Source organism: Diabrotica virgifera, chromosome 6 (genome assembly GCF_917563875.1).
Source record: "Diabrotica virgifera virgifera chromosome 6, PGI_DIABVI_V3a".
Lineage (NCBI taxonomy): Eukaryota > Metazoa > Arthropoda > Insecta > Coleoptera > Chrysomelidae > Diabrotica > Diabrotica virgifera.
In genome coordinates, this window is record NC_065448.1 from 6,598,971 (window position 1) to 6,624,491 (window position 25,521).

The 25,521-nt window shown below is 32.8% G+C and overlaps 1 protein-coding gene across 1 annotated transcript in view; it reads right to left on the reverse strand.

Annotated features, from left to right (window-relative positions):
* Positions 1-352: 352 nt before the first annotated feature.
* The window catches only part of LOC114349445 (nuclear receptor subfamily 2 group E member 1-like), a 41,308-nt gene continuing 16,139 nt past the window's right edge, over positions 353-25,521 (reverse strand). Inside the window, exons 3-8 of the mRNA XM_028299824.2 lie at positions 24,224-24,499; positions 20,774-20,920; positions 20,448-20,635; positions 8,908-9,001; positions 4,617-4,772; positions 353-678 (exon numbers count right to left, since the gene is read on the reverse strand). Of these exons, the coding sequence (XP_028155625.1) occupies positions 434-678; positions 4,617-4,772; positions 8,908-9,001; positions 20,448-20,635; positions 20,774-20,920; positions 24,224-24,499 (1,106 nt within the window). The 3' untranslated portion in view covers positions 353-433. The remainder of the gene's footprint in view (positions 679-4,616; positions 4,773-8,907; positions 9,002-20,447; positions 20,636-20,773; positions 20,921-24,223; positions 24,500-25,521) is intronic.

The following is a 25,521-nucleotide window of genomic DNA, read 5'->3' on the forward strand; positions in this document are numbered from 1 at the left end:
CATTGCACGTGAGTATAACCTATAATTTTCTTAACCGTAGTCAAAATTTCAATATCTTTGCATTATTTTATCAGGTTATATTCATTTTAGGTAAGCACTGATGATGACTGGTAAACCAGTCGAAAACTAGTTATGTTGTGATTTTAATGTGGCCCTTTTGAGGGATTTTAAATATACCTTTTATACAGGATTTTACTGTTTTTTTTAATACTCTATTGTTTTTTCTTTAGACTTATAGTTTTAGTTGCCTAAAAAACATTTGTTTTTAGAGGGGGAGAATGTTTGGAAAATGATTTAGTACAATCTTACTCCAATCTATACATCCAAAAACTTCAAAATTTAGTAAATATTTTATTATACAAAAAAAACACAAAAATATTACAATATTTTACAGAACATACACAAACATTAAATTTTATATACACGCTCCCCTTTATCCAGCAGCTTTCGCTAAGTCTCCCAAGAGTCTATCTATGGCCACGTCTCCCACTGTCTGTCTAAACAGAAGTTCCTCCAGTCCTCTCCTAGAAACGGACTGAACAGCTGGAAGAGTGAGCAACAATTTGCCGAATCTTCCTTTGTGGATGTTTTGTTTTTGAGAGCAATATTCGTGTAGCATGACATGAGTCTGGTCTTGAAGGAGTTCTACGTGAGTTGGTTCACACAGACCTCTGCTTTCTAAAAAAAAAACAAACTAAAAGTAACAAAAATCAATTCCCAACACTAATAGTCGGGTCTAGGACGTTTCATCGCCGCCGTTTCGATGCCGCCAGTTCGATGCCGATGCCGGCCGATTCATCGCCAGTCAATTAATCGCTATCTGATATATTTCCGAATTTTCGACAGTTACAATTATTAGTTATTTTTAGTATTAATTAGGAATTCTATGAAATGTGAGATATGACTGCGATGAAATGGACTGGCGATGAACCGGCGGCATCGAAACGGCCGGCGATGAACCGGCGGCATCGAAACGTCCCATTCCGCTAATAGTCTAGTCGCAACATATGGGGTCCTGTGGGCCCTTTTAGGTCACCGCGATTTGATGATGGTATTATAGGTTTTTTGGGTCGCTGAATCCAATGGAAGTGGTCTGGAAGCCCAAATGTGGTGCGTTTAATTGTTATTAACAAATTATGGTAAAACTAGGTGTTTTTCAGGAATTATTAGAAGCCCTGTAAATAAATTGATAGTGTTAAGGTCTTCTCTGGTCTATTTTTGGTCGCTGAATCGAATGAGACTAGTTGCGATTATTCAAAATGTGTTCTTATTTTGTTAATAACAAAATAATTGTTTATTCGCCGAAAAGCTCGAAATGCGTTATCTAAAGCAAGTTTGTAGTCTTTTTTATAGTATTTTTATACGGTAAATCGATTGTCACTAGTCGTGATAGCTTAAACCACTTTCCGACTTTATTGTTAATAAATTATTGCAAAAATAACGGTTTATAGTACGTTTACTCACGGTTTTTTCTCTAAATTTTAAAAAACCACTTGGAATGACATGAAATTTGGCATGCACGTAGCTAACATGTCAAACAAGACAAGTGATATTGTGCCGATGTGTGCTTTTACCCTGGGGGTGAGTTTCAGCCCGTTTCGGGGGTTTAAAATAGGTCCTTTATAAGGTCTTTAAAAAAGACCTTTAAAATAGGTCCAGAATTGGATAAACTGATTAATTCTAAGCAACTTTTGTTCTATACAGTTTTTTCACTATGTCAATACTTTTCGAGTTATTTGCGAGTGAATATGTTAATTTTTCAACAAAAAAACCAAATAACTTGAAAAGTATTAACTTAGTGAAAAAACTGTATAGAACAAAAGTTGCTTAGAATTAATCATGTTGTTCTGAAGCTATTTCCTTGTGGCATTTTTATAATTACGTATTTTTTATGGGAAATAAGCCACAATTTTACTAAAAAATGAATTTATTAACGTTTCGAAGCCCAAATCGGGTTTCGTTGTCAAAATACAAAATACTATTAAAATAAAACAAACATGTTGTTGCTAAGTAAAAAAATTCTTCTAATAATTTATTTAATCTGACTCATTTATATTGGCAATTCAGACGTATATTATACATTTTAAAGTAGAAGACTTTAATAAATAAATAAAATTTAATAAATAAATTTATAATAAACGTTAATAAATTCATTTTTTAGTAAAATTGTGGCTTATTTCCCATAAAAAATACGTAATTAGAATTAATCAGTTTATCCACTTCCGAACTTATTTTAAATGGTTCTTTCTTCAGCCCCCAAAAAGGGGAGAAACTCACCACCAGGGTAAAAGCAGACATCGTCACAATATCACTTGTTTTGTTTGACATGTTAGCTACGTCTATGCCAAATTTCATGTCAATCCAAGTGGTTTTTTAAAATTTAGAGCAAAAACCGTGAGTAAACGTACTTTAAACCGTTATTTGTGCAATAATTTATTAATAACAAAGTCGGAACGTGGTTTAAGCTATCACGACTAGTGGCAATCGATTTATCGTATAAAAATACTATGAAAAAGACTACAAACTTGCTGTAAATAGCGCATTTCGAGCTTTTCGGCGAATAAACAATTATTTTGTTATTAACAAAATAAGAATATATTTCGAGCAATCGTGACTAGTCGCATTCGATTCAGCAACCAAAAATACACCAGAGAAGACCTTAACACCATCAATTTATTTACAGGGCTTCTAATTATTCCTTAAAAACACCTAATTTTACCATAATTTGTTAATAACAATTAAACGCACCACATTTGGGCTTCCAGACCACTCCATTGGATTCGGAGACCGAAAAACCCTATACCACCATCAAATCGCGGCGACCTAAAAGTGCCCACCGGACCCCCTATGTTGCGACTAGACTATAATAAGGAAAAGCAAAATAAACTTATATTTATAACAAAAATGCTTCTTCTTTAAGTGTCTTGTCCTCTCAGTGCATTGGAGATCAGTCGCATGATTTTTACGTTGTCCACAGCTGACCTAAATAGTGTCGTGCTGGTCAGTTCATACCACTGGTAGAGGTTCTTAAGCCAGGATGTTTTTCTGCGTCCGGGGCCGCGCGTTGCCTCTATCTGTCCTTGGATAATAAGTTTTCCTCGTTTTATGATATTCAGTACTTCTCATTCTTTGTTTAGTCGCTGCATTACCGCTTGATTTGTTACTCTGTTCATCCACGCTATCTGCGGTAAGCCTACATTTCAAAAGTCTCAATCCTTTTGCACATTGTTTTCGTGAGGGTTCATGCTTCCATTCCATATAACAAAATGCTGAACACATAGCAGCATAATAATCGCATTCTTAGCGTAATTTTTAGCCCTTTGTTGGTTAGTACCTTTTGCATTTTCCTAAATGATGTTTTCGTTTTCTCTAGTCTGCATTTGATTTCCTGTGTTAAGTCCCATTTTTCATTGACCCAGCAGCCTATATACTTGTATGCTTGTACTCTCTGCACCATGCACATCTGCACTCTCTGCACATTTATTCTAATATCTGTCAAGCTATTAGCTATATTTTTTTTCTGCTGATGACCATCTATTTGGTTTTCTTTATGTTTATTTTCAGACCCATTTGTTGGCTATGGTCCTTCACTGAATATGTACCTGCAAATCATCCCTGTCCGTTGCTAGCAGAACTGTGTCATCAGCGTTATCTCAGATTGTTAATGAATATTCCATTGGCAATTATACCTTCTGTTCTGTCTTCTATTGTTTCTCTGAAAATCTTTTCTGCATACAAATTAAACAGAAGTGGGGAGAGCACGCAGCCTTGCCCAACTCCTCTAAGAACAGAATTTTTTCAGATGTCTGGTTGTAAATTCTGATGTCAGCTGTTTGATTCCAGTACAAATTGGCTATTATCTGAATGTCTCGTCCATCCAGGCCTATCTCTTTTAGTATATCCATTAACTTAAAACAAAAATAAGGAAGGCAAATAGCATAATCTTAACAGCATTATGATAATCAGTGTTAAACCATGCCTCAGCAGCGTGAGGATATACGTATAAAAAAGCAGGAAACAAATACAAACAGCCCAAAATCACATAATAGGAGAGGCTGTCAACATACCTAAATACGTTCATTAAGATACATATTTAGAGAAACAAAGCAAAACGTGCAGGATTCTAAGAACAATGGATGAGAGATTACATGTCACAAAAACGCCAGAACTGTAGTCCCCATCCGCTTTTATAACCAATAATTAGCTGAGAGGCCATAGAGATTGAAAAACGGCCGAATTGTCTAAATAAAAAAGATGCTAGCACTCGGTTGCCTTCGACATGGATACATCTCCTAAAGAAGACATCGTCCGCTCCACCGACCAATCCAAATCCTGCTGTGAAAAATCTTCGCGCCAACCCCATCCCAAGCACCACTTCAGTGAACCACGTCATCATCGACGGTATAAATGACCGATCCTCCGTCCGAAACAGCAGTGTCCAGTAAATAATGTAGTGTCTGGTAGCTCAGGAGACTGAAATCCCGGAAGCTTTGAAGAAGACGTCAGTGAGGATGTCGAAAGCTCGGCTCTGAGAATATCGATGCCGTTCAACCCGGAAGCCTGGTGAGTTTTATATTAATCTTTATAATATTAATCTTAGTTTTAGCGTTACTTACCTGCTTTAAACAGTACCAATGCTTTCAAACAAGCATGTTCAGTGTGATCCACCCTTAGTAAGTTAAGTCTTGCTATGATTTCTTTTAATTTTCTGGCGTCGTCTTCCAAGAACACCTGGCGGGAAGTGGGAGCCACTACATTACTTAATAATATTGCTAGAAAAAAAAACATACATTTTATATGGGATTAGACAACAATAATTGACTGTAATAAAAATTACATTTTATGAAAATCGTTTTCAAAAAAAAATGACAAAAATATTATGAAATGAAAATGAGAGACATCTTATATATGTAGTTCAGAGAAATAAGGAAAAAAAATATCCTGTTGATGACACAACACCCTCCAGGCCGAAACCAAATTTTTTGAGTAGTATGGACAACTATAATAATAACCTATATGTTTCCTGCAGCCGATTTTGATGATATACAGACATAGTTATAAACAAATGAAGATCAAAAAACGGTAAATTTTCGCTTTTTTCGTCTATTACCAAAAAGTGAAGCATACAAATTTGAGAGTAAGATACTCATAAATCAGTGGCGGCCGGTCAGGGTCGGCAGGGTCGGCAGTGCCGACCCACACATTTATAGATATAATTTTTTTTAATATTTGTATCTGTGAAGTGAAAAAAATCTGTCAGATAATACAGACTAAATTTTATTCATGGGTTTTAAAAGGATTTGATCAATCCGAACGTTAAAAGTGATCCCTGCGCATAACACGACTTCTCAAAAAGTGAATGATCCAAGCCATTCATCCGACTTTTCGGCTAGCCGTACCCAACGCTTGACGACACGTAAAACTCAACGACATAACAAGTCGATGAGCAAGCGAAAGCGAACATACATACATTCTCTCCGTGGCCATTGGACTGGGGACGACTGGGGTTTAAGCGGCCAAGTACGGCACATTTAAATCTGCCGGTCGGTGTTTCATTTGGAGCATCGCATCGCATCGGCAGAAGTTGTCAAAAATAATCACGCGGTTTTACGTCGTTTGATATTGTAATTTTTTAAGTTGTCAGGAATTATCATTTAGTGGACATGATGGATCGAAGCATTTGTTAAAAATCGAAGTAATTATAGAGAATTAATAAAATTGTTTTAGAAATATTTACTTTCTGATTCGAAGTGTATTCGTAATACAGAATGAATTAATACATAATATAATCAAATAGTTACATTTTGAATAACGTTATTGAATCTGAGATTTAGAAAACCATTTGCTTTTCGCTGGAAGTAGATGAAACTTCTGATTATCATGTCATTCACAATTAACAATTATATTGTTGTTCGATACGCGTTACGTGGTAATATTTATGAGAGGTTTTTAGGTTTTAGAGACGTGAGTAAAAGCAATAAGGCAGAATATATTTTTGGTGTTTTAAAGAACAGATTAAAATGTTTTGATATCAAAAATAAATTGATAGGGCAAACTGGGGCAATCTTATGACGGCGTTGCTGTGATGTGTGGTGAATTGAATGGTCTCCAGGTAAAAGTTAAAACTATTGCATCACAAGCTTTATTTACTCAGTATGAACTATGATGCGCATATAATGAATTTATTTTTGCATGATACGCGTAAAAAAATAAAGAATATCGTCTTTTCTTGTCAGTTTAGCTCACCTAAACAGGTTACTGCTTTAGAACAAAATTGTTTCGAAAAAACAGCGAACAGTTTGTCAGAAGCGATGAAATTTTAAATCTCGGTTAGTTTTATCTAAGCAGATTATCTCTAGTAGTTTTAGTATCTGTAGCAGATTTTCGTAACAGCTTTTGAAAGTTTTTGATTTTATTATCGAAGGCGACGATTTTGAAAGCGGCGATACCTCGATCCGTGAAGCAATCGGTTTGAGAACTTTATTAAATGATTACTCTTTTAATATTCTTTTAAATATTTTTAAGACAGAGTTGGCCCAAGATATTCATTGTTGTTCAAAATCAGTCAACTGACATTATTAATTCCAAAAATAGAATACGAAAGCTGTTGCAAAATCTCAGATATTTTCGTAATGATAGTAGTTTCCAATATATACGCAGTGACGTTTTGGATTCGCTTGATATTTCCGAACCATCCCAAAAAAGACACTGACATGATACATATCTCGAAAAACGATATCTTGAAATTTTGGATACCTACTATTATATGCAAATAGATAGTCGTTTTTCGAATTTTGAAGATTTGCAAATTTTTGACCTCTTTTACGATTCAAAATTTAAAAGTACCCTTTGCCAAAGAATTTCCAAGATATTTATTATTACAAGTTAGGTACTTAAAAATTATGCCGATCCAAATATTTTCAGAAAGTGAGATAAGTTACAAAATATGTATGTATAATTCTATGTAGTAAGTACTGCAATTCATTACAACAAACTGTTCATCAATTTTCTTATTACCACCAATTTCTGCCTCAAATAAACGGGATTTATCTTGTCTCAAAAGAATCAACACGTATTGTCGAAACACCATGAAACAAGAGAGAATGTCAAGTACATCAAATAAAAAAAAAACAACAAAATCTCCTATGATGATTTAAGCCATTTAGTTTGATGGTATACCTATACGAGAAGACAAAAAAAACCTTGCCGACCCTGTCTCTAAGACCACGAGCCGCCACTGTCATAAATCGTATAAAAAACTTCAATATGGCGTTCGCTGAATATGTTTATCCTTATTGGTTGCTGAGAAAATTGCAAAATAAATCATAAATTTTTAGTTTTTATAAATATTCATAGCTTATGTAAAAATTAACTTAGAACCTTCTTATTACACGGAATGCGGAGACCTCTGGTGCTTAAATTATACCCTAAATTTCAAAGCAGTTGGTCAAATAGTTTAAAAGTTTTTTAATTTGTTTTTCTTAACTTAATTTTTTTTGCAACAATATAAGTCAGAAAATGATAAAGTTACCGTAATACTTTGGATAGTTTATGAAAGAAGAAGATTTACACTGTTAATTTAATTAAAGAAAATGACAAAAAATAATTCTAAATATTGCAAAATTATTTTGTAAGAACATGTGAATTAAAAAAAGGGGGGCTAACTTCGTCCCTAATTGTCCTAGGACAATTGTTTTTCTTTCTAAATCTGTATAAAAATTCAGTCTTTCTAAATATGGAAAAATCATTTTTCTACGGGTAACGGTTAAAAAGTTATTCTAATTGTTTATATGTAAGCAAAAAATTGACATGTTTTGCAAAATAATTTTACACTGTTTAAAATAACTTTATGTCATTTTTTTTTAATTAAGTTAATAGTATAAATGTTCTTTTATAAACTGTCCGCAGTATTACTGTAACGTCATAATTTTCTGACTTATAGTGTTGCAAAAAAAATGAAATTGGGATAAACAAATTAAATAACTTTTAAACTATTTGACCAACTGCTTTAAAATTTAAAATTTAATTTAAGCACAAGAAGTCTCAAAATTGCGTGTAATAAGAAGGTTCTAAGTTAATTTTTACACAATTTATAAATATTTATAAAAACCAAAAATTTATGATTTATTTTGCAATTTTCTAAGCAACCAATAAGGATAGACATATTCAGCGAATGCCATATTGAAGTTTTTATACGATTTATGAGTATCTTACTCTCAAATTTGTTTAAAATGCTTAACTTTTTGGTAAGAGACGAAAAAAGCGAAAATTTACCGTGTTTTGATCTTCATTTGTTTATAACTATGTATATCATCAAAATCGGCTGCAGGAAACATATAGGTTATTATTATAGGTAGTTGTCCATACTACTCAAAAAATTTGGTTTCGGCCTGGAGGGGATGTGTCACGAGAAAAATCTTATTAATCTGGACTAATATTTCAATTCGTTCAGAGAGGACCATAAACCCATTACATGTGTTTCACTCTCATTAGGGATCGTCGGGGGCATATATGGTTACCTCTGAGGTATCCCCATGATTCCTAATGAGGGTGGAACTTACGTAAGGGGTTTATGATCCTCTCTGAACGAATGGAAATATACGATGTCTCTCAGTTTCATTTTATATTAGTTTGCTCCTATTTGAGCATAGGGGCCAAGAATTCGTTGGAATTTTTACCTTGATGAATAGACACGTAGTGAAGTGCAAATTTTAGACTTCCCTGTGTCTTCTTTCATTTATCATTCGTTTGGTTTGCAAGTATTAGAAACCACGAATACAGCAGTACCCAGAATCTGGTCCCAAGAGAAGTCTTTATTTCTCCGGAAATAAAACTTTGAACTTATTAATTAAGTTAAGAATTAAAATTATTGGATAATGAATTAATCTGTAAAGTGATTGTTATTACCTTCATCTACAGGGAATGCCCATTGTGCTGCTGTCAGCACAAACAGTTCGTTCCAACTTTCTTCTAGGAGAATGGATTGGTCTCTGTATGATAACTAAAACAAAGAAGTGTTAATCATTCCATTTATGTTATATATTAGCAATTCTTATACAGACTGTTTAATTTTCAATTAGATATACGCACTATAAATAAATGGCAACACTGTTTCCCCACCGCCCATTTAATGCACATGATTTGCGCCGATTTATTCGTCACTCTACAATGGCAATGCAACTCATTCTCATAAGAATTGTTAGTGTTGCCAATTTTAGCGCTTTCTTCGTTGGGGTATATCTAATCACTGGCGAAGCGTCCATGTAACCACTGTTACCATTGGTAACAGTTAAAAATCTTGCAAATAAATATGTATTTTATGACGATGAATAATTCCATTTATTATTTTATTTTATTTTTACCAATAGAAATATATTATTATATTATGTGTTAATAGTACCTAATTCAGTAAATAGCCAGACACACGAAAATATTGGCGAGTTTATGTGACTCAGTTGCACTTTATTATATTCTGTTACCAGTCTCATTTGTAGTGACAATGAATGGTTATCTCGCTGTCGCTAGAGCGGCTCGGGACTGGCTAGTGTGAAAATTTTGAAGGGGCGATGGGCGTAAGCGCGCTGTGTATATCAGGGTTGCAAGAAAAATAGACTGTATTGTTGGCCATGTCTTCTGGTTTTTACAGAAAAATGGGTGGACCAGGTTCACGATTTAAATAGATTTAGAGTTTTAAAAAAGAGACATGAAATTTCTCCGTTACCTACATGTAAGATGTATACCCAATTTGATTCAGTTTGGCAAAACAAAAATCAAAAGTTCTCTTAACCAAGCATTTAAAGCAAATATTGCTAAACATAATGAGTTTGTTAAAAAAATAGATAGGTACTCGTATATCCTTAGCAGGGCCGGCCCGTCCATATAGGCGAACTAGGCGGCCGCCTAGGGCGCAAAATCCGCCTAGGGCGCAAAATTAGGGACGTAGTACTTTCTCATGTAGTAGTTGTGTAACTCGCAGAGACAGAAAAATCACTGGGTAATGAAAGGTGAAGGATATTTTATTTTAGTTGTCTTATAAAATAAGAAAACGCAAAACTATAACTTAACGTTAACATTAATTACTCGTTTTGGCAACCTCGCTGAGCGTAAGCCTACTTAGTGGCGCAGTGGTCGCGGCAACCCCACACTCTTCACTTCAGTCAAGCCAGCAGTCATAGCGTGAACAGAATAAGAGTACTAGTCTGTCATTAGGGCGCTGCGTGTTATGCATTTTCACTTTTCAGTTTAGTGTAGTAGTGCAGTGTTGTTGACTTTGTTTGTGCATTGATTGACAGTAGTAGTAGTTGTTAATTTACGATAACAAAACTGCAAAAGGAAGTTTGAATTAACAAGTAAGTAGCTTATACTCTTCATATTTATAATTTTTTTCAGTCATCATATCATATAGGCCATTGTCATATTGTTGTTGTATATAGGCCTAAATCAAATCAAAATTGAGATTGTTTAATTATCATAACTTAAAGAAAACCCCTTGTGAACACTTGCCTCTGTTTCGCCTACGATGCCGATGTGATTGATTAGGAACTGGCTGCTGAGTGCTGGTCATGCTGGCTGCTGTTCTGGGATTTGGGCGAACTGAGTGGTTGTTTAATTTATTTAATATTACACAATATGAATGTTGAATGAATTATTAGTTTTGAAATCCACCTGGACATTTCTAATTTTGCTTCCAAATATTTATCAAAACAAATTATTTTTTGTTGAAAACAGTATAACTTGACTTTTTAAGCAAGAATGACCATTGGATTTTTTTGTAAAATTTTTTAACTTCTAATTTCTATCAAATTGATTTCAAAATTAGGCCTACTTTAAATGTATTTATAAATAATATTAAAATAATAGGCTATTAATGTAATTTTATTTAAGAGAAGTCCTTGCTTCTTGGGGGTGTAATCCTAATTTCATATCTTGAGTAAAGACATTCAAAATTTTTTCATTTTTTCAAAATGAAGTTAGCTTAATCCAATCATTATTTTCTTTCCAGATATGATGTCAGGAAAACACTCGGGCTCTTGGTTTAAGAAAAGAAGACAGGAAAGAGAGGAGTCAGCAAAAAAAGCTAAAGGGTCTTTTGAAAAATATTTAATTAAACCAAATGACACAACTCTTAGGGAGGAAAGTTATAATGAATCACCTTCCACCTCTGGAAAAACCAACCAGCTCCTACCTCAAGAATATGCTACAGAGAAAACAGATACTGAATCACCTTCTACTTCTGGGGGAATCATCCAGATCCAACCTCAAGAATGTCCTAGGAGGATAACAGCTATTGAACCGCCATCTACTTCTGCAGAAAACAACGAACGTCAACTGCAAGAATTTCAAAATAATTTCGTTGAAATGGACGTTGACGTTACAGATAATGCAGTGGAATTACTGCCGGAAAATTCAATCTCACCCAAAGTTACGCTTGATTATGCTGATCCAGCGTCTTGGGACACTCTAAATATTAATCGCCAAACTTTACGAACCATTTTAGTAGAGCATGGACCTGACCAAGTAAAAGGAAAATTTCCGAAGGGTGTGAATAACAGAAAATTTTCTGACTTTCATTATAGAAGGAGGCTTCCAAATGGTGAATATGTGTACCGAGACTATCTTCAATACTCAAAATCTACCGACAAAGTTTTCTGTTTTTGTTGTAAGGTGTTTGGCGGCATAAATGTCTCTTCTTCATTAGGCAAAAGTGGTTGTAATGACTGGCACAATATGTCGGCCCTCCTTGAAACGCACGAAACATCAAATGATCACCTTCAAAACTTTGAAAAATGGAAAACACTGAAAAAAGCACTTAAAAAAAATTTAACTGTTGACAATGTTTATGAACAAAAAATAAAACAAGAGGAAATTTACTGGCAGAAAATTCTAGAACGGCTGTTTGCTCTCGTCAAAACTCTTGGGTCCCAAAACTTGTCATTTCGCGGCACGACAGAAAAATTAGATGTTAATGACAACGGAAATTTTTTAAAATTTATTGAATATTTGGCCATGTTTGACCCAATAATGAATGAGCATCTAAGAAAAATCAAAAGTGATGTCAACAGGCACACTCATTACTTAGGGAAAAATATACAAAATGAGATGATTCAAACTTTAGCTAATGCAATAAATGCAGATATATTGTCCTCAGTACATACGGCTAAATATTTTTCTATTATTTTAGACTGCACACCAGATGTTAGTCACGTAGAGCAAATGACAATTATTATTCGATTTGTTGAACTACCAAAGTCATCTCTGGCATCCTCAACAGAAGTATCTAGTTATCATCAAGTACTTGTAAAAGAACACTTTTTGGGATTTGTGCCTCTCACTGAAAGTACCAGTGGTGAGTATATGACGGAAGTAGTTTTAGAAAAGTTAAAAGAGATTTCTTTGCCTGTAGAGAATATTCGTGGGCAAGGTTATGACAACGGAAGCAACATGAGAGGAAAAGAAAGTGGAGTTCAAAAGAGAATTTTAGATGTCAACCCACGTGCATTTTATGTTCCATGCTGCTCACACACTTTGAACCTTGTTGTGAACGATGCAGCTTCGTGCTGTGTAGAGGTTACTACTTTTTTCGATGTGGTTCAACGAACATATGTGTTTTTTTCGGCATCAACTCGACGATGGGATGTTTTGCGCCGTCATGTTCCAGCTTTGACATTAAAACCCTTAAGTGATACAAGATGGTCCAGTCGAATTGATGCACTAACGCCTCTGCGGTACCACTTGTCTCATGTGTGTGATGCTTTGGAGGAGATTTCTGAGGACACTTCTCTAAAAGGATCAAGTGGCAGTATTGCGAAGGTAGAAGCACTTGGATTACTTAAACACCTCTCAGACTTCAAGTTTATTGTTGCCCTTGTTACATGGCACAATATTTTATTTCAGGTAAACCTAACCAGTAAGATACTACAAGAAAAGGATTTGAGTCTCCAGAAAGCAGTTAGTCACCTGAAAAAAACCGAAGAGTTTTTGGTTACAGCCAGAAGTGATGTACAGTTTCAGAGAGTTCTGGTTGATGCTAAGGAAGTAGCAGAAGAAGTTGGAATAGAACCAATTTTTGAGAGGGAGAAGGTCCGAATAAGAAAAAAGAAGAAAATGTTTGATTATGAATCAACAGATGAATCAGCAAATGTTGCCAGTGACCCGTCAGAAAGTTTCAAGATTCAATTTTATTTTGCTCTTTTAGACACGGCTGCTAATGCGGTAAAAGAAAGATTTTCCCAGTTAAATACAGTATCTGGTGTCTTTGGATTTTTATACAACATTACTGATCTTAAAAACAAGACTACATCTGAGGTTAAGTCGATGTGCAACAACTTAGAAAAATCATTAGGAATTCAAAAAGATGGACGTTTAATTGAATCTGATATTGATGCTGTAGGACTGTGTTCTGAATTGAAAGCAATTTCTCATCATCTCATCGACTCTATATCAAGCCCTGAAGAAGTCCTAAACTACATTTACCAACACAACCTTGAGAATGGATTTCCTAACATATGTGTAGCACTTCGTATTTTGCTTACGATGCCACTTTCTGTAGCTAGTGCAGAACGGAGTTTTTCCAAACTTAAATTAATTAAAACCTATCTCCGCAGTACAATGTGCCAGGAGAGACTTGTAGGTCTGGCGACAATATCTATTGAAAGTGAGAGAGCAAGACAAGTAGACTTAAAAGTTCTCATTCAAGAATTTGCTAAGCAGAAAGCAAGAAAAGTGCCCTTAGGACTTTAGTTTTTAGCCAAGAAATACTGTTAATTTCTAATCTGTATTTAAAAGTGACTTTCAGTCCGAAGTTAATAGAACAGTAATCCAATAGCAAACAATATTGCAATATGTTAGTCAGTGTATTGTTTAAGACAGTGTTATAAAAGATTTGTAGACTAACTTTGAGTCTCCGTTTTTTATGATGAAAATTATATGTACAGAATTCAACTTTGACCCATTAAACCCATATGCCTTTGGTTAAAGTACGTCTTATGTAATTACATTTGCTTTTTATGAAATTAAAGTTTGTGTTATGTAAAATAGCAGTTATTTTATTTATATATCCCAGTCATTAATCAAAGGTTTATTAAATTAAATTAAATTATTAACATAACACAGAGTTGAAATACCGTGTCCCGGTAAAGTGCTAGTTGAACTTTTTCAACTGTAATGAGGGCGCAAAATTTGTTTTCGCCTAGGGCGCCGCAAACCCTAGGGCCGGCCCTGATCCTTAGCTCACTTAGAATAGATATGTACCGTACGTTTCTTGGCCGAACAAGAATTATAGTCATTTTGAGGGCGACGGCTCTGACATTCGAGGCAATTACAGGGAATTGTTAACATTAATTGCCAAAAAAGATCAAAAATTTTGCCAACATCTAGAAACATCAACTGTTTTTTCGAAAGTTTCAAGTGATATACAAAATGATATTATTGAAGCTATATTATTATACATTTAGCCATATCTTCATTTTTTTAAATAAGATTTTTTGCATCTGGTTTTGGTAACACTTTAGAAAAAGTCACGCGTCGCCACTGTATCTAATCAAACACTAAACAGTCTAGTATATTCAAATGGGAAATAAGCCACAATTTTACCTAAAAATGATTTTATTAACGTTTCGACGCCCAGGTCGGGTGTCGTTGTCAAAATACAAAATAATACTAAATAAACAAAAATGTTGTTGCTTAGTAAAAAATTCTTCTAATAATTTATTTAATCTGACTCATTTATATCGGCAATTCAGACACGCAGACGACTTTAAAATGATATTGCTAATATTGATGAGTTGCGTTCCTATAATATAAAATATCAATACCATATATAAAAGGACTATCCGAGAAACTTAAAACAATAGGAAATAAATTCAACATATCAACAACATTCAAAACAACAAACACATTGAGATCTATTCTATCTAAAACTAAACCTAACAGTGAACAAGAAAGAACAAAGAATTGTATTTATAAAATACCTTGTGAATGCAAACAATTTTATATAGGTGAAACGTCAAGACCATTAGACGTTAGAGTAAATGAACATCAGTCCTATATAAAAAATAGAGAATTTGATAGATCTCAAATATGTCAACACGCCTGGGATAATGAACATAGAGTTCAGTGGAGAGATTCAAGTATAGTCCTAAAAGAAGCAGATAGTAAAAAGAGAAAAATCAAAGAAGCGGCTCTAATTATGCTAAATGAAACCAATTGTGTCGCAAATTCCTCGGTAGAATGCAGTAGGATGTGGTTACCCATATTAAAGGAGGAAGTCAATAGAAAGAAAATACCACAATTAGTAAATCAGTAACATATCGAGTTAGTACATATTTAGTATTTTAGTATTATTTAAAATTTAAAATATCAAGTCAGAATTTGGTATTATTTTTGAGAATAAACTAAATGTAAACCCAAATACTTACGATGTCGGGATAGTATCACGAGGTTTTTCCTGGTTTTCCCTCGTGATTTACTATGGAATCTCTAACGCGAGAATTTCAGTGCCACCGTTGCATTTGGTTGTCTTTTTAAAGACAGATCACATGCTATGATTTTTTATGGCGGATATTCTTGAGTTGGGATTGATTTCATGTAATCGAATGAACTATCTTTTAGTAAAGTCGTCCCAGGAACGCAACTCATCAATATTAGCAATATCATTTTAAAGTCGTCTACTTTAAAATGTATAATACGTGTCTGAATTGCCGATATAAATGAGTCAGATTAAATAAATTATTAGAAGAATTTTTTACTAAGCAACAACATTTTTGTTTATTTAGTATTATTTTGTATTTTGACAACGACACCCGACTTGGGCGTCGAAACGTTAATAAAATCATTTTTAGGTAAAATTGTGGCTTATTTCCCATTTGAATATACAGTGGAACCTCGATAACTCGGATTAATCGGGACCACGACCGATCCGGGTTATCGAAAATCCGAGATAGCCGGAGAATATGGTAAAAATTAATAAAATACGGTATACTTACAGATAAACTCCGTTAGAATTGAAATAACATGAAATATTTTTATAAATATGCACAGTACATATTACCTACTCATTACAATTCTAAAAAAAACACCAAACCCAAACAATACAAGACACACAATACTAAAGACCATTGTTTATAAAAGAATTTTTTAAATAGTCTTTCCTAAACAATGCTGACAGTTTGAAATAAAAAGGAATAGATACTACAGACAGCTGGCTGTTGTTTCTGCGGCGTGTACTATGAGTAATTTTTAATCTCGTCTTCAAATTACACACATAAGTACACGACACAGAGAGTCTAGACACATTATCTCTCAAATATTATATTACATACACTTTTATTGTTGAAAGGATTGTCTGATAATTAACTATTTTGATTCGAAATAAGCCACAATTAAATTGAAAAATACAAAATATTGAAAATCAAAATGTTTATCTGATGAAAATCGGTCCGGGTTAGCCGGACTTCCGGGTTATCGGGGGCCGACTTATCGGGGTTCCACTGTACTTGATTATAAAAATGCCACAAGAAAATAGCTTCAGAACAACACTAAACAGTCTGTATATATGTATTCTACACCGTGGACAGTGACGGATCTACGAGGAGGGAAAAAAACTTGTTGAAACAAAAATAAATTAGCTGACATGAAATTTAAACCACAGACAGACAAATTTAACCCAATAAACACGCTAGTTAGAAAAAAAAATATGAAAAAAATATTTTTAAGAAACGCTTTTCTTTAGTTGCAAGTGACTAAAATGAAACATATTATAAAAAATCAACCAAAAAGCAAAAAATAAAAAAATTGAAAAAATCTAACACATTCGTCAAAGAAAATCATGGCGCGTCTTCATCGAATAAACGGTTTTCGCACCACGCTTTTCTCTAACGAATGTGTTACATTTTTTCAATTTTTTTTAGTTTTTGCTTTTTAGTTGATTTTTTTATAATACATATATTTAATTTTAGTCACTCGTAGCTAAAGAAAAGCGTTTCTTAAAAATATTTTTTTCATATTTTTTTATTTTTTACTTTTTAGTCTTACACTTTTCAAACATTAAAATATATCGTCATGTTTATTAAAATATGTATAAAATATATGATGTACGAACATGAAAAGTAGTCGGAATCGGCAAAAAAAATTGAAACTTTACTGTTCTGTTTATTTATCAAGCATAACGTAAACAATTAACGTAAAAAGTGAAATTATACATAGTTCATATAATTAGCTACAATCTGTAAAAGTTTCAAGTTTCTTCATTGTAAAAAACAAGAGAATTTAAGCATTTTCCGTTAAAATCTTTTTTTTTTACTTAAACAATTAATAAACAAAAAAAGAATGTGTATACTTTGTACGCACGTAAGAAGTTATACTTCTATTATATGATTTCAACGAAATCAATATACTTTAAACAGTTTCTCTACCACTTTCCAAAGATTTTTATTAAAACAATCCCAAAAATTAAAAAAATAAAAGAATAAAACACACACAAACACATTGAAAAATGCCACAAATGATTTCTGAACAATAATTGTTGCCAAAAATTTTAATTAAATACGTATTTTCTGAAAAAAATTATATAATAATATACTTACAATCATAAAATCTATAAAAAAAATAAAAAAAATGATATAACTTGCATTGGCTTGAACCTACTTCCCGTGTATCCCGCCGTACGAGAGTCGAAGCGATTTCAAACTGCACCACCTTAGCGTATACGTCATGTGGGAATATACACAAACTGAACAACTTTTTGACATTTTGTTTATATGAATTTTTATTAGTTTGATTTTTGTCGAATTAAAATACAACAATATACAGGGTGAGGCAGTTAAAGGGCCTATTAGAAATATCTCGAGAACTCAAGGTAAGAAAATTATGAAAATCGGAATACAGGGGTTTTGAGGTGTGAACTATTTAATGAAAATATTTTGGTCTCTTTGCTACTTTCGGTTATACCGGAAGTTGGTTGTTACTTCGTTTTTTTTTAATGGGACACCCTGTATATTTTTACATTTTTGGATTTTCCTGGATTTCTTCTTTCTTAAAATATAAGTTTTTGTAATATTATACAGGGTAGGTTAAAAGATAATTACGTTTTTTTATTAATTTCGTAGCAAAATTCACACCCTGTAGAATTGTAGTAGTTTCACATAATAAACTCTGTTTATGTTCAAATGATTTTTAATATAGTCTACTATGTTAACAATTATTGGTATAGTTAAATTTTTCCTTTTTTGTATACAGGGTTGGTCGAAACTCAGAATGAGTATTTTCTGAGTTTTCTTAAATGGAACACCCTGTATTTTAGTATTGTAATGAAATGTTATTTTAGGATACTTTTTAATTTCTTAAGCAATCCCTATACCTAACTGCTTCAATTTGTGAGTTATTGGTGATTCAAGCCAAACAATAATTGCAATACAAAATACCTGAAATTTTATTAGGTTGGCCGTAAAAATATTCAATCACAAATAATTTTTCGGAAATAAATATATACTAATCGAGACTGATACTTAAAATTGCCAATAATGGTTGAGCTATCAAAATATCTACGTAGTTAAGATTGTTGGTGCGATTAACAATTAAGCACAAATTAAAGCAGCTGGGTATAGGGAATGCTTAAGAAATTAAAAAGTACCATAAAATACCATTTCATTACAATACTAAAATATAGTGTGTTCCATTTAAGAAAACTCAGAAAATACACATTCCGAGTTTCGACCCACCCTGTATACTAAAATTCAAAATTTAGCTATACTAATAATTGGTAACAATAGCAGACCATATTAAAAATCATTTGAACATATAAGGGATTTTGATGTAAAACTACTACAATTCTACAGGGTGTGAATTTTGCTACGAAATTAATAAAAAAACGTAATTATCTTTTAATCTACCCTATATAATATTACAAAACCTTATATTTTAAGAAATAAAAAATCGAGGAGAATCCAAAAACGTAAAAATATATAGGGTGTCTCATTTAAAAAAACGAAGTTACAATCAACTTCCGGTATAACCGGAAGTAGCAAAGAGACCAAAATATTTTCATTAAATAGTTCACACCTCAAAACCCCTATATTCCAATTTTCATAATTTTCTTTACTTTAGTTCTCGAGATATTTCTAATAGGCCCTTTATCTGCCTCACCCTATATAGAGTAAGAAAACGATACATTAGATGAAAATTTGTAGAAAGTTTGTTCGTAATCAGATTATGTAAATTAAAGCATTGCCTACTAGGGGTATAGCATAGCAAGTACTAGGTAAGTAAATTATTTTTTTTTTACATTTTCCAAATAGGTATGAAAATAATTTTTTATTGGAATACAACTGAAACATTTAGAATTACGTACCTGTGGCTTTTCAAAACTATTTAAAAAGTCACTATAATTATAAATTTGATTTTATTTCTGTCCTCACAACAATAAAAACTAATATATTATACAACATTTTTGTTTACCGATAACCTCCATATTGAACAATTATTGACAGATCATTTCAACACATAATCAGAGCCCGTATAAAGACTAATACCAAACTGTCGGTATGCGCATGCGCGCAGATCAATATAAATTCACTCTCAATCTCAATCGCGCCTAAAGAAGTATAACTTCAAAAAATTTTTATTGACAATTCGTGTATGGTTCCCGCGAATGCATATGTCTGAAAATTTTTAGTCATTTGCATTGAAGAAAAGGCAATCAAATTAACGTCCAAAGATTTGACCCAAACGATTGAACTAAAGAAAAGCGTTTAATTAATTAATACGACGAAACGCATTCTAATGTTAATTGTAACACAAGACGTCTCTACCGGTGGTTTTTCTAAGACTACGACAAAAACACGAATTTTTTGAATTTGTGTTTTGGTTGAAGTTTTGTTTCGTATCGTATTGAAATTTGACACGAATAAATGCCGATTTATATAGAAACAAATATATAAGCGTTCAAAATTGGAAACTTTATTGTTTATTTATGAAGCACAACGTAAACAATTAACGTAAAAAGTGAAATTATGTATAGTTTAAATAATTAGCTACAATCTGTAAAAGTTTTAAGTTTCTTCATTGTAAAAAACAAGAGAATTTAAGCATTTTCCGTTAAAATCGTTTTTTACTTACACAATTAATAAACATAAAAAAATGCTTAATGACTATTCGTGTATTGTTCCCGCGAATGCATATGTATGCAAATTTTCATTCATTTGCATTGAAGAAAAGTCAGTCAAATTAACGTCTAAAGATTTGATGCAAACTATTGAGGTAAAGAAAAGCGTTTAAAAATTAAGGGAACTTAATGCATATAAGTTACTATTTATGTCTTTTCATTTATGTAGTTTGGTTTTATCTTTTTTATGTCTTTTGGTTGGTGTTTCATTGGAAGTTCCCCCTAAGGCAAATTTCCCCTCCCAAGTCAAATGTCTAGATTCGACACTGCTTCTACATTATACACTTACCTGTAAAAATGAAGGTATTGTCCTAGCCCACTTGATAGCTAAAAAAAGCAATTTTGCTGCTGATTCATAAACGTTTTCAGCAGGAAAGAGGTTCAAATACGGCACTTCCAAATGCCTTATAACGGAGGTAGGTCTGCAAGGATCAATTGGTAATTCTAGACGCGAAGATGATTCTTCGTGGATTGACTCTAAAATGTAAAATGTAGTTTTAGTAAGTTTATGAACACATATTTCGTACATCTATCAACAAAAATAGTAAAATTAACAAACAGGCTATACTCTGATTTTTTGTTTAATAAGAACATACACATTTTTACTTTATTTACCTTCTTCTGATGATTTATTTTGAGCAATTTCTTCTGAACTGGATACTTCGTCATCTTTAATGATACTGCGTGGAGACCGAGGTGAAGAGGTTGGATTTGTCAAATTATTTTGTTGCTTCTGCATAGTGTAAGGTGAGCTTGAAATACCTACAACAAATCAAGATGAATACTGTATAATTAAGGCATAGATGGAGAATTTATAATTTCCGTTGGGAGACTGTTCCATAGATAGATATACTAAAAATACGATTATGTTGACAGATTATGTATTACAGAAAATGTTGGCGCCTTATCGATGAAAAGGGTTCCTCCTTCACTTTCAAACTGTGTCCACGTAGTTTTCTGTCATCATCTAAAATAAACAAGTGTTGCAAATTTCCATATCCATACTTTAAAATTCGGAAGGTGATAATTAAGTCCCCACGGAGTCGACGAGCTTCAAAAGTTGGTCACCCTGCTAAAGAAAGTCTTTGTTGGTAATGTGGCGTTCTTCGCTTGAAAGATAGTCTGGGTGGCTTTCTTTTGGATATATTCGAGAAGAGTTCTATCGCGCACAAATTCTGGGCACAAAACCGTTCCACAGTACTGTTTATAACAGAGAGGAGAACAGCACGTGCATTGTTCTTGAGAATCAAAGTCAGAGAGAGAGAGAGAGAGAGAGAGAGAGAGAGAGAGAGAGAGAGAGCGAGAGAGAAGGCAGCAGAAAGATATTTGTGGTATTTTCGCGAGTTAACTAGTGGTTATTATGTACTGAGACAGTAGATAACCGTGTGTTCTCTTCGAGTGTCAAAATCAGAGAGAGAGAGATAGAGAGAGTTTCCGTTTGCATCATTGAAAAATGTCTGTGATTCCAAAGGAGTAGGGTAGAATCAGTAGTACGAATTATAAATAAGGGTTGGATTAAATGATAATTTAGGATTTGATACAGTAAAAAATATAATATTATTTTTCGCGTGTGAAAATTTTAGCAAATACAGGGTGATTGATTAGTAGGGTAAAGCTCAATAGTTCCGCTATAGTAATAGATAGCAATAAAAGTTAATAACAAAAATTTTAGCCACCTTTGAGCTTTACATTACAAAATTAGTTAGAATGTTACAGGGTGTTCGAGAACACAGTGGCAGACCAAACTTATGTTTTTTTAAATGGAACACCCTATATTTTATTTTATATTAGAAATCCTGTTAACTTCTCCATCACAAAAATATAAAGGTTTGTAATGTTATACAGGGTATTTACAAAGTTATAACCAATTTTGTATGAAAATCATAACAAGTTCAACTCCCTGTACCTGTAAATAAAAATAAGCACAACAGCAATGGTCTATTAATGCCATATTTTTTTATTTATGTATTGTCAAAAGTTTTTAAGAATTATTGATATTGCTAATTTTCTTTATATCAAATACAGGGTGAGTCAAAATGCAAGTACATTACTTTCTCAGTAATGTTAAATGGAACACCCTGTATTTTATATCATTATTGAAAAGTAACATTAACGTACTTTAATTTTTATATAACATTCCCTATGCCCAAATTTATTAGTTTTCGAGATATTTTCATTTTTCAGAGCAAATTATTTTAGGTGTTTAAATTTATTTAACCTTTAACTACCCGCGCATCAAGTTATAACATAACTACACGCGTGGCGTACTTTGTACGCCACAAGAAAATGCACTTAAAAACAGCGGATTTGTTTAATTTTTTTTGAAAAAATACACTTAGTTGTTTGTTAACCCTATTCGGCATCAGTGAATACTTGGGAGTTCCTTTTCAGTAAGCCAATTGGGATTTATAACTGGAATCATGGAATAACTGGATTCCATGATAAATAAAATTACTAATAAAAATTTTTTTAAATGTGATTTTTTACAGGAGAAAAAGTATTGTTTACAAAGAAAAATATATTTTTTGCCATAATGACTAAAAAACAATTAAAATATGTACTTATATTACGACTTATAGTAATATAATCCTGGGGTATATTGTCCACCACCGGAAACAACAAATAATAAAATGTAAATTACGATCTTCCCAGAACGCCGATTATAACGAAACTAAAACCAAATTGTGAAGCACATTCCAGTGATAGGTTAGAAAAATAAGCAAGGTCAAAAATTAAATTTTTAAATATATTTCTAGTATAGAATTCTTATATCTGGCGTACAAAGTACGCCAGCGCGTGTAGTTAAAGGTTAAATTTTAAGTAAGCCATGACTGAATTGACAATTGAAGATTACCGATTATCAATCCGGTAATCAATGTAACACTGTAGCAAATAAAGAAATAAAAATAATTTATTAGTAATACATTTTACAAACAAAAACACAACCACTACATGCAACATTTTTGAAACAATTAAAAACTATCTTTATATGTAAATGCAACAAATAAACAAAGAAAATTAGTAATAAATTTTACAAAAAAACACACAAACACAAAATACAATATTTTGTGAAGACAATTAAACACTACTTTTGTATGTAAATGTAACAAAGTAACAAATAAAGAACGAAACATAATTTATCAGTAATACATTTTGCAAAAAAACATGTTTGAAAAAATTAGAAGCTACTTTTAATAAAATATTTTTAATATTTAATTACATAAGGTGTTCAAAATTATCTCCTAACACATTTATGTACGCCTAAAAACGATCATTGAATGAGCTACTTACTCTACGGAGCATTTGTAAATTAACACATCGAGATACACTTTGGATTCTATTTTTCATGTCATCCCTTGTTGTTGGAGGTATTTTATAAACTTCATTATTAACGTAACCCCAAAAAAATCAGTCCAGTTTATTAAATTCTGGTGATTTGGGTGGCCACGCTACTGGTCCATTGAAAAATGAAAATATCTCGAAAACTAATAAATTTAGACATAAGGAATGTTATCTAAAAATTAAAGTACGGTAATGGTACTTTTCAATAGTGATATAAAATACAGGGTGTTCTATTTAAAATTACTGAGAAAATAATGTACTTGCGTTTTGACTCACCCTGTATTTGATATAAAGAAAATTAGCAATATCGACCATTCTTGAAAATTTTTACAATACGTTAAAAAATATGGCATTAATAAACCATTGTTGTTTTGCTTATTTTTATTTATACAGGGAGTTGAACTTGTTACGATTTTCATATAAAATTGTTTATAACTTTGTAAATACCCTGTATAACATAACAAACCTTTATATTTTTGTGATGGAGAAGTTAACAGGATTTCGAATATAAAATAAAATATAGGGTGTTCTATTTAAAAAAACATAAGTTTGGTCTGCCACTGTGTTATCGAACACCCTGTAACATTCTAACTAATTTTGTAATGTGAAGCTCAAAGGTGGCTAAAATTTTTGTTATTAACTTTTATTGCTATCTATTACTATAGCGGAGCTATTGAGCTTTACCCTACTAATCAATCACCCTGTATAACGAATAATACTTACTGAGTCCTGAGTGCATCCCTGTCGGTTGTTTTCCAAACGCCCCCAATATCGAAGCCGTAGGGTAAATGAGTCCTTGGTGGAAATAATGTCCCGGAATTTGGGACATCATAGGGTCCAGTAAAGGAGGATTTTGTATTTGTAGTGGTATGCCGCTGATGCTGGAGACATTACCGATAGGAGCAAACGAAAAAGGTCTCAGTCTGGCTCCCAATCCAAGATGGTAATGATGTAGGGGTGATGGATGGCTGGTGCGAGGAGCTCGTTCGTGTTGAACAGCTGTAACAATATATTTTACAAAACAGCATTCAAAGAATTTTGTAGATATAATGTTAACCCGGCGCCTTCGGCAGAATTTAAAAAATATATCTTATAGAGTCAAACACGAGCATCAAAGTTATGCCTGTCACATGAAGAGGAATCGCGTAAAAGTTCGAAACGTGGATGTTATAATATACTATGATTATTTTAAAAGTTGACCTGGCTGAGCGTTTTGATTATGTGCTAAAAATAAATAAGTTAATAGGGGGGTAACAGTTATTCCAGTGCACTGTATATAGGTACCACTAAACATAATAAGTTTTTTACTTCATCGTAAGTTTGTTTAAACTACGGTATATAGCCAACCACTGAAATTTTCCCTATAATTTTTTTTTATTAAATTATTAAATTGAAATTTGAAGGTACGGTAGTGCAAAATATATTTATTAACACAATGACACATTTGATAACACATTTTGTCGTTTCCTATAATGTCGTTTCAATTCAACGCAGCATAACTCTATCTATCTCTTAAAGTCGCACAGCCACCTCCTGCCACCCCATGGGAATTTTTCCACCTGCTCTCCTTTCGAATAGGAAACAAAACACCAAACGACCAACCCTCCAACCTCATAATGTCAGCAATCGACTCCGACTCATGGTGGTTGTCGAGAGTCATCATTGACGTCCTGCTTTATGGGGGATCGCTTTATTCGTCAAGTCAAAATATATTTAAATATTTCTTGTCTTATAGTCCTGTCGCCAGGAAGGGTACAAACAACGGCCTCCTCTATTCAGATGGATTTACCCAAGTTTTTTTTTATATATGTTGACCCGTAGAACACGAATTTTTTGAGTAACAGTTGATCCGGATGTCGATAAGATTGTTATAAATATAAACAAAGAACTTGACGAATTAAATAACAGCGATTTTTCGCAAAACAAAACATTTTTTGTATTCTTTGGGTTATTCTAAGCAAAAAATGTTTTTATAAGTTTTTTCGTAAGATACACAGTTTTCGAGATAAACGCGGTTGAAT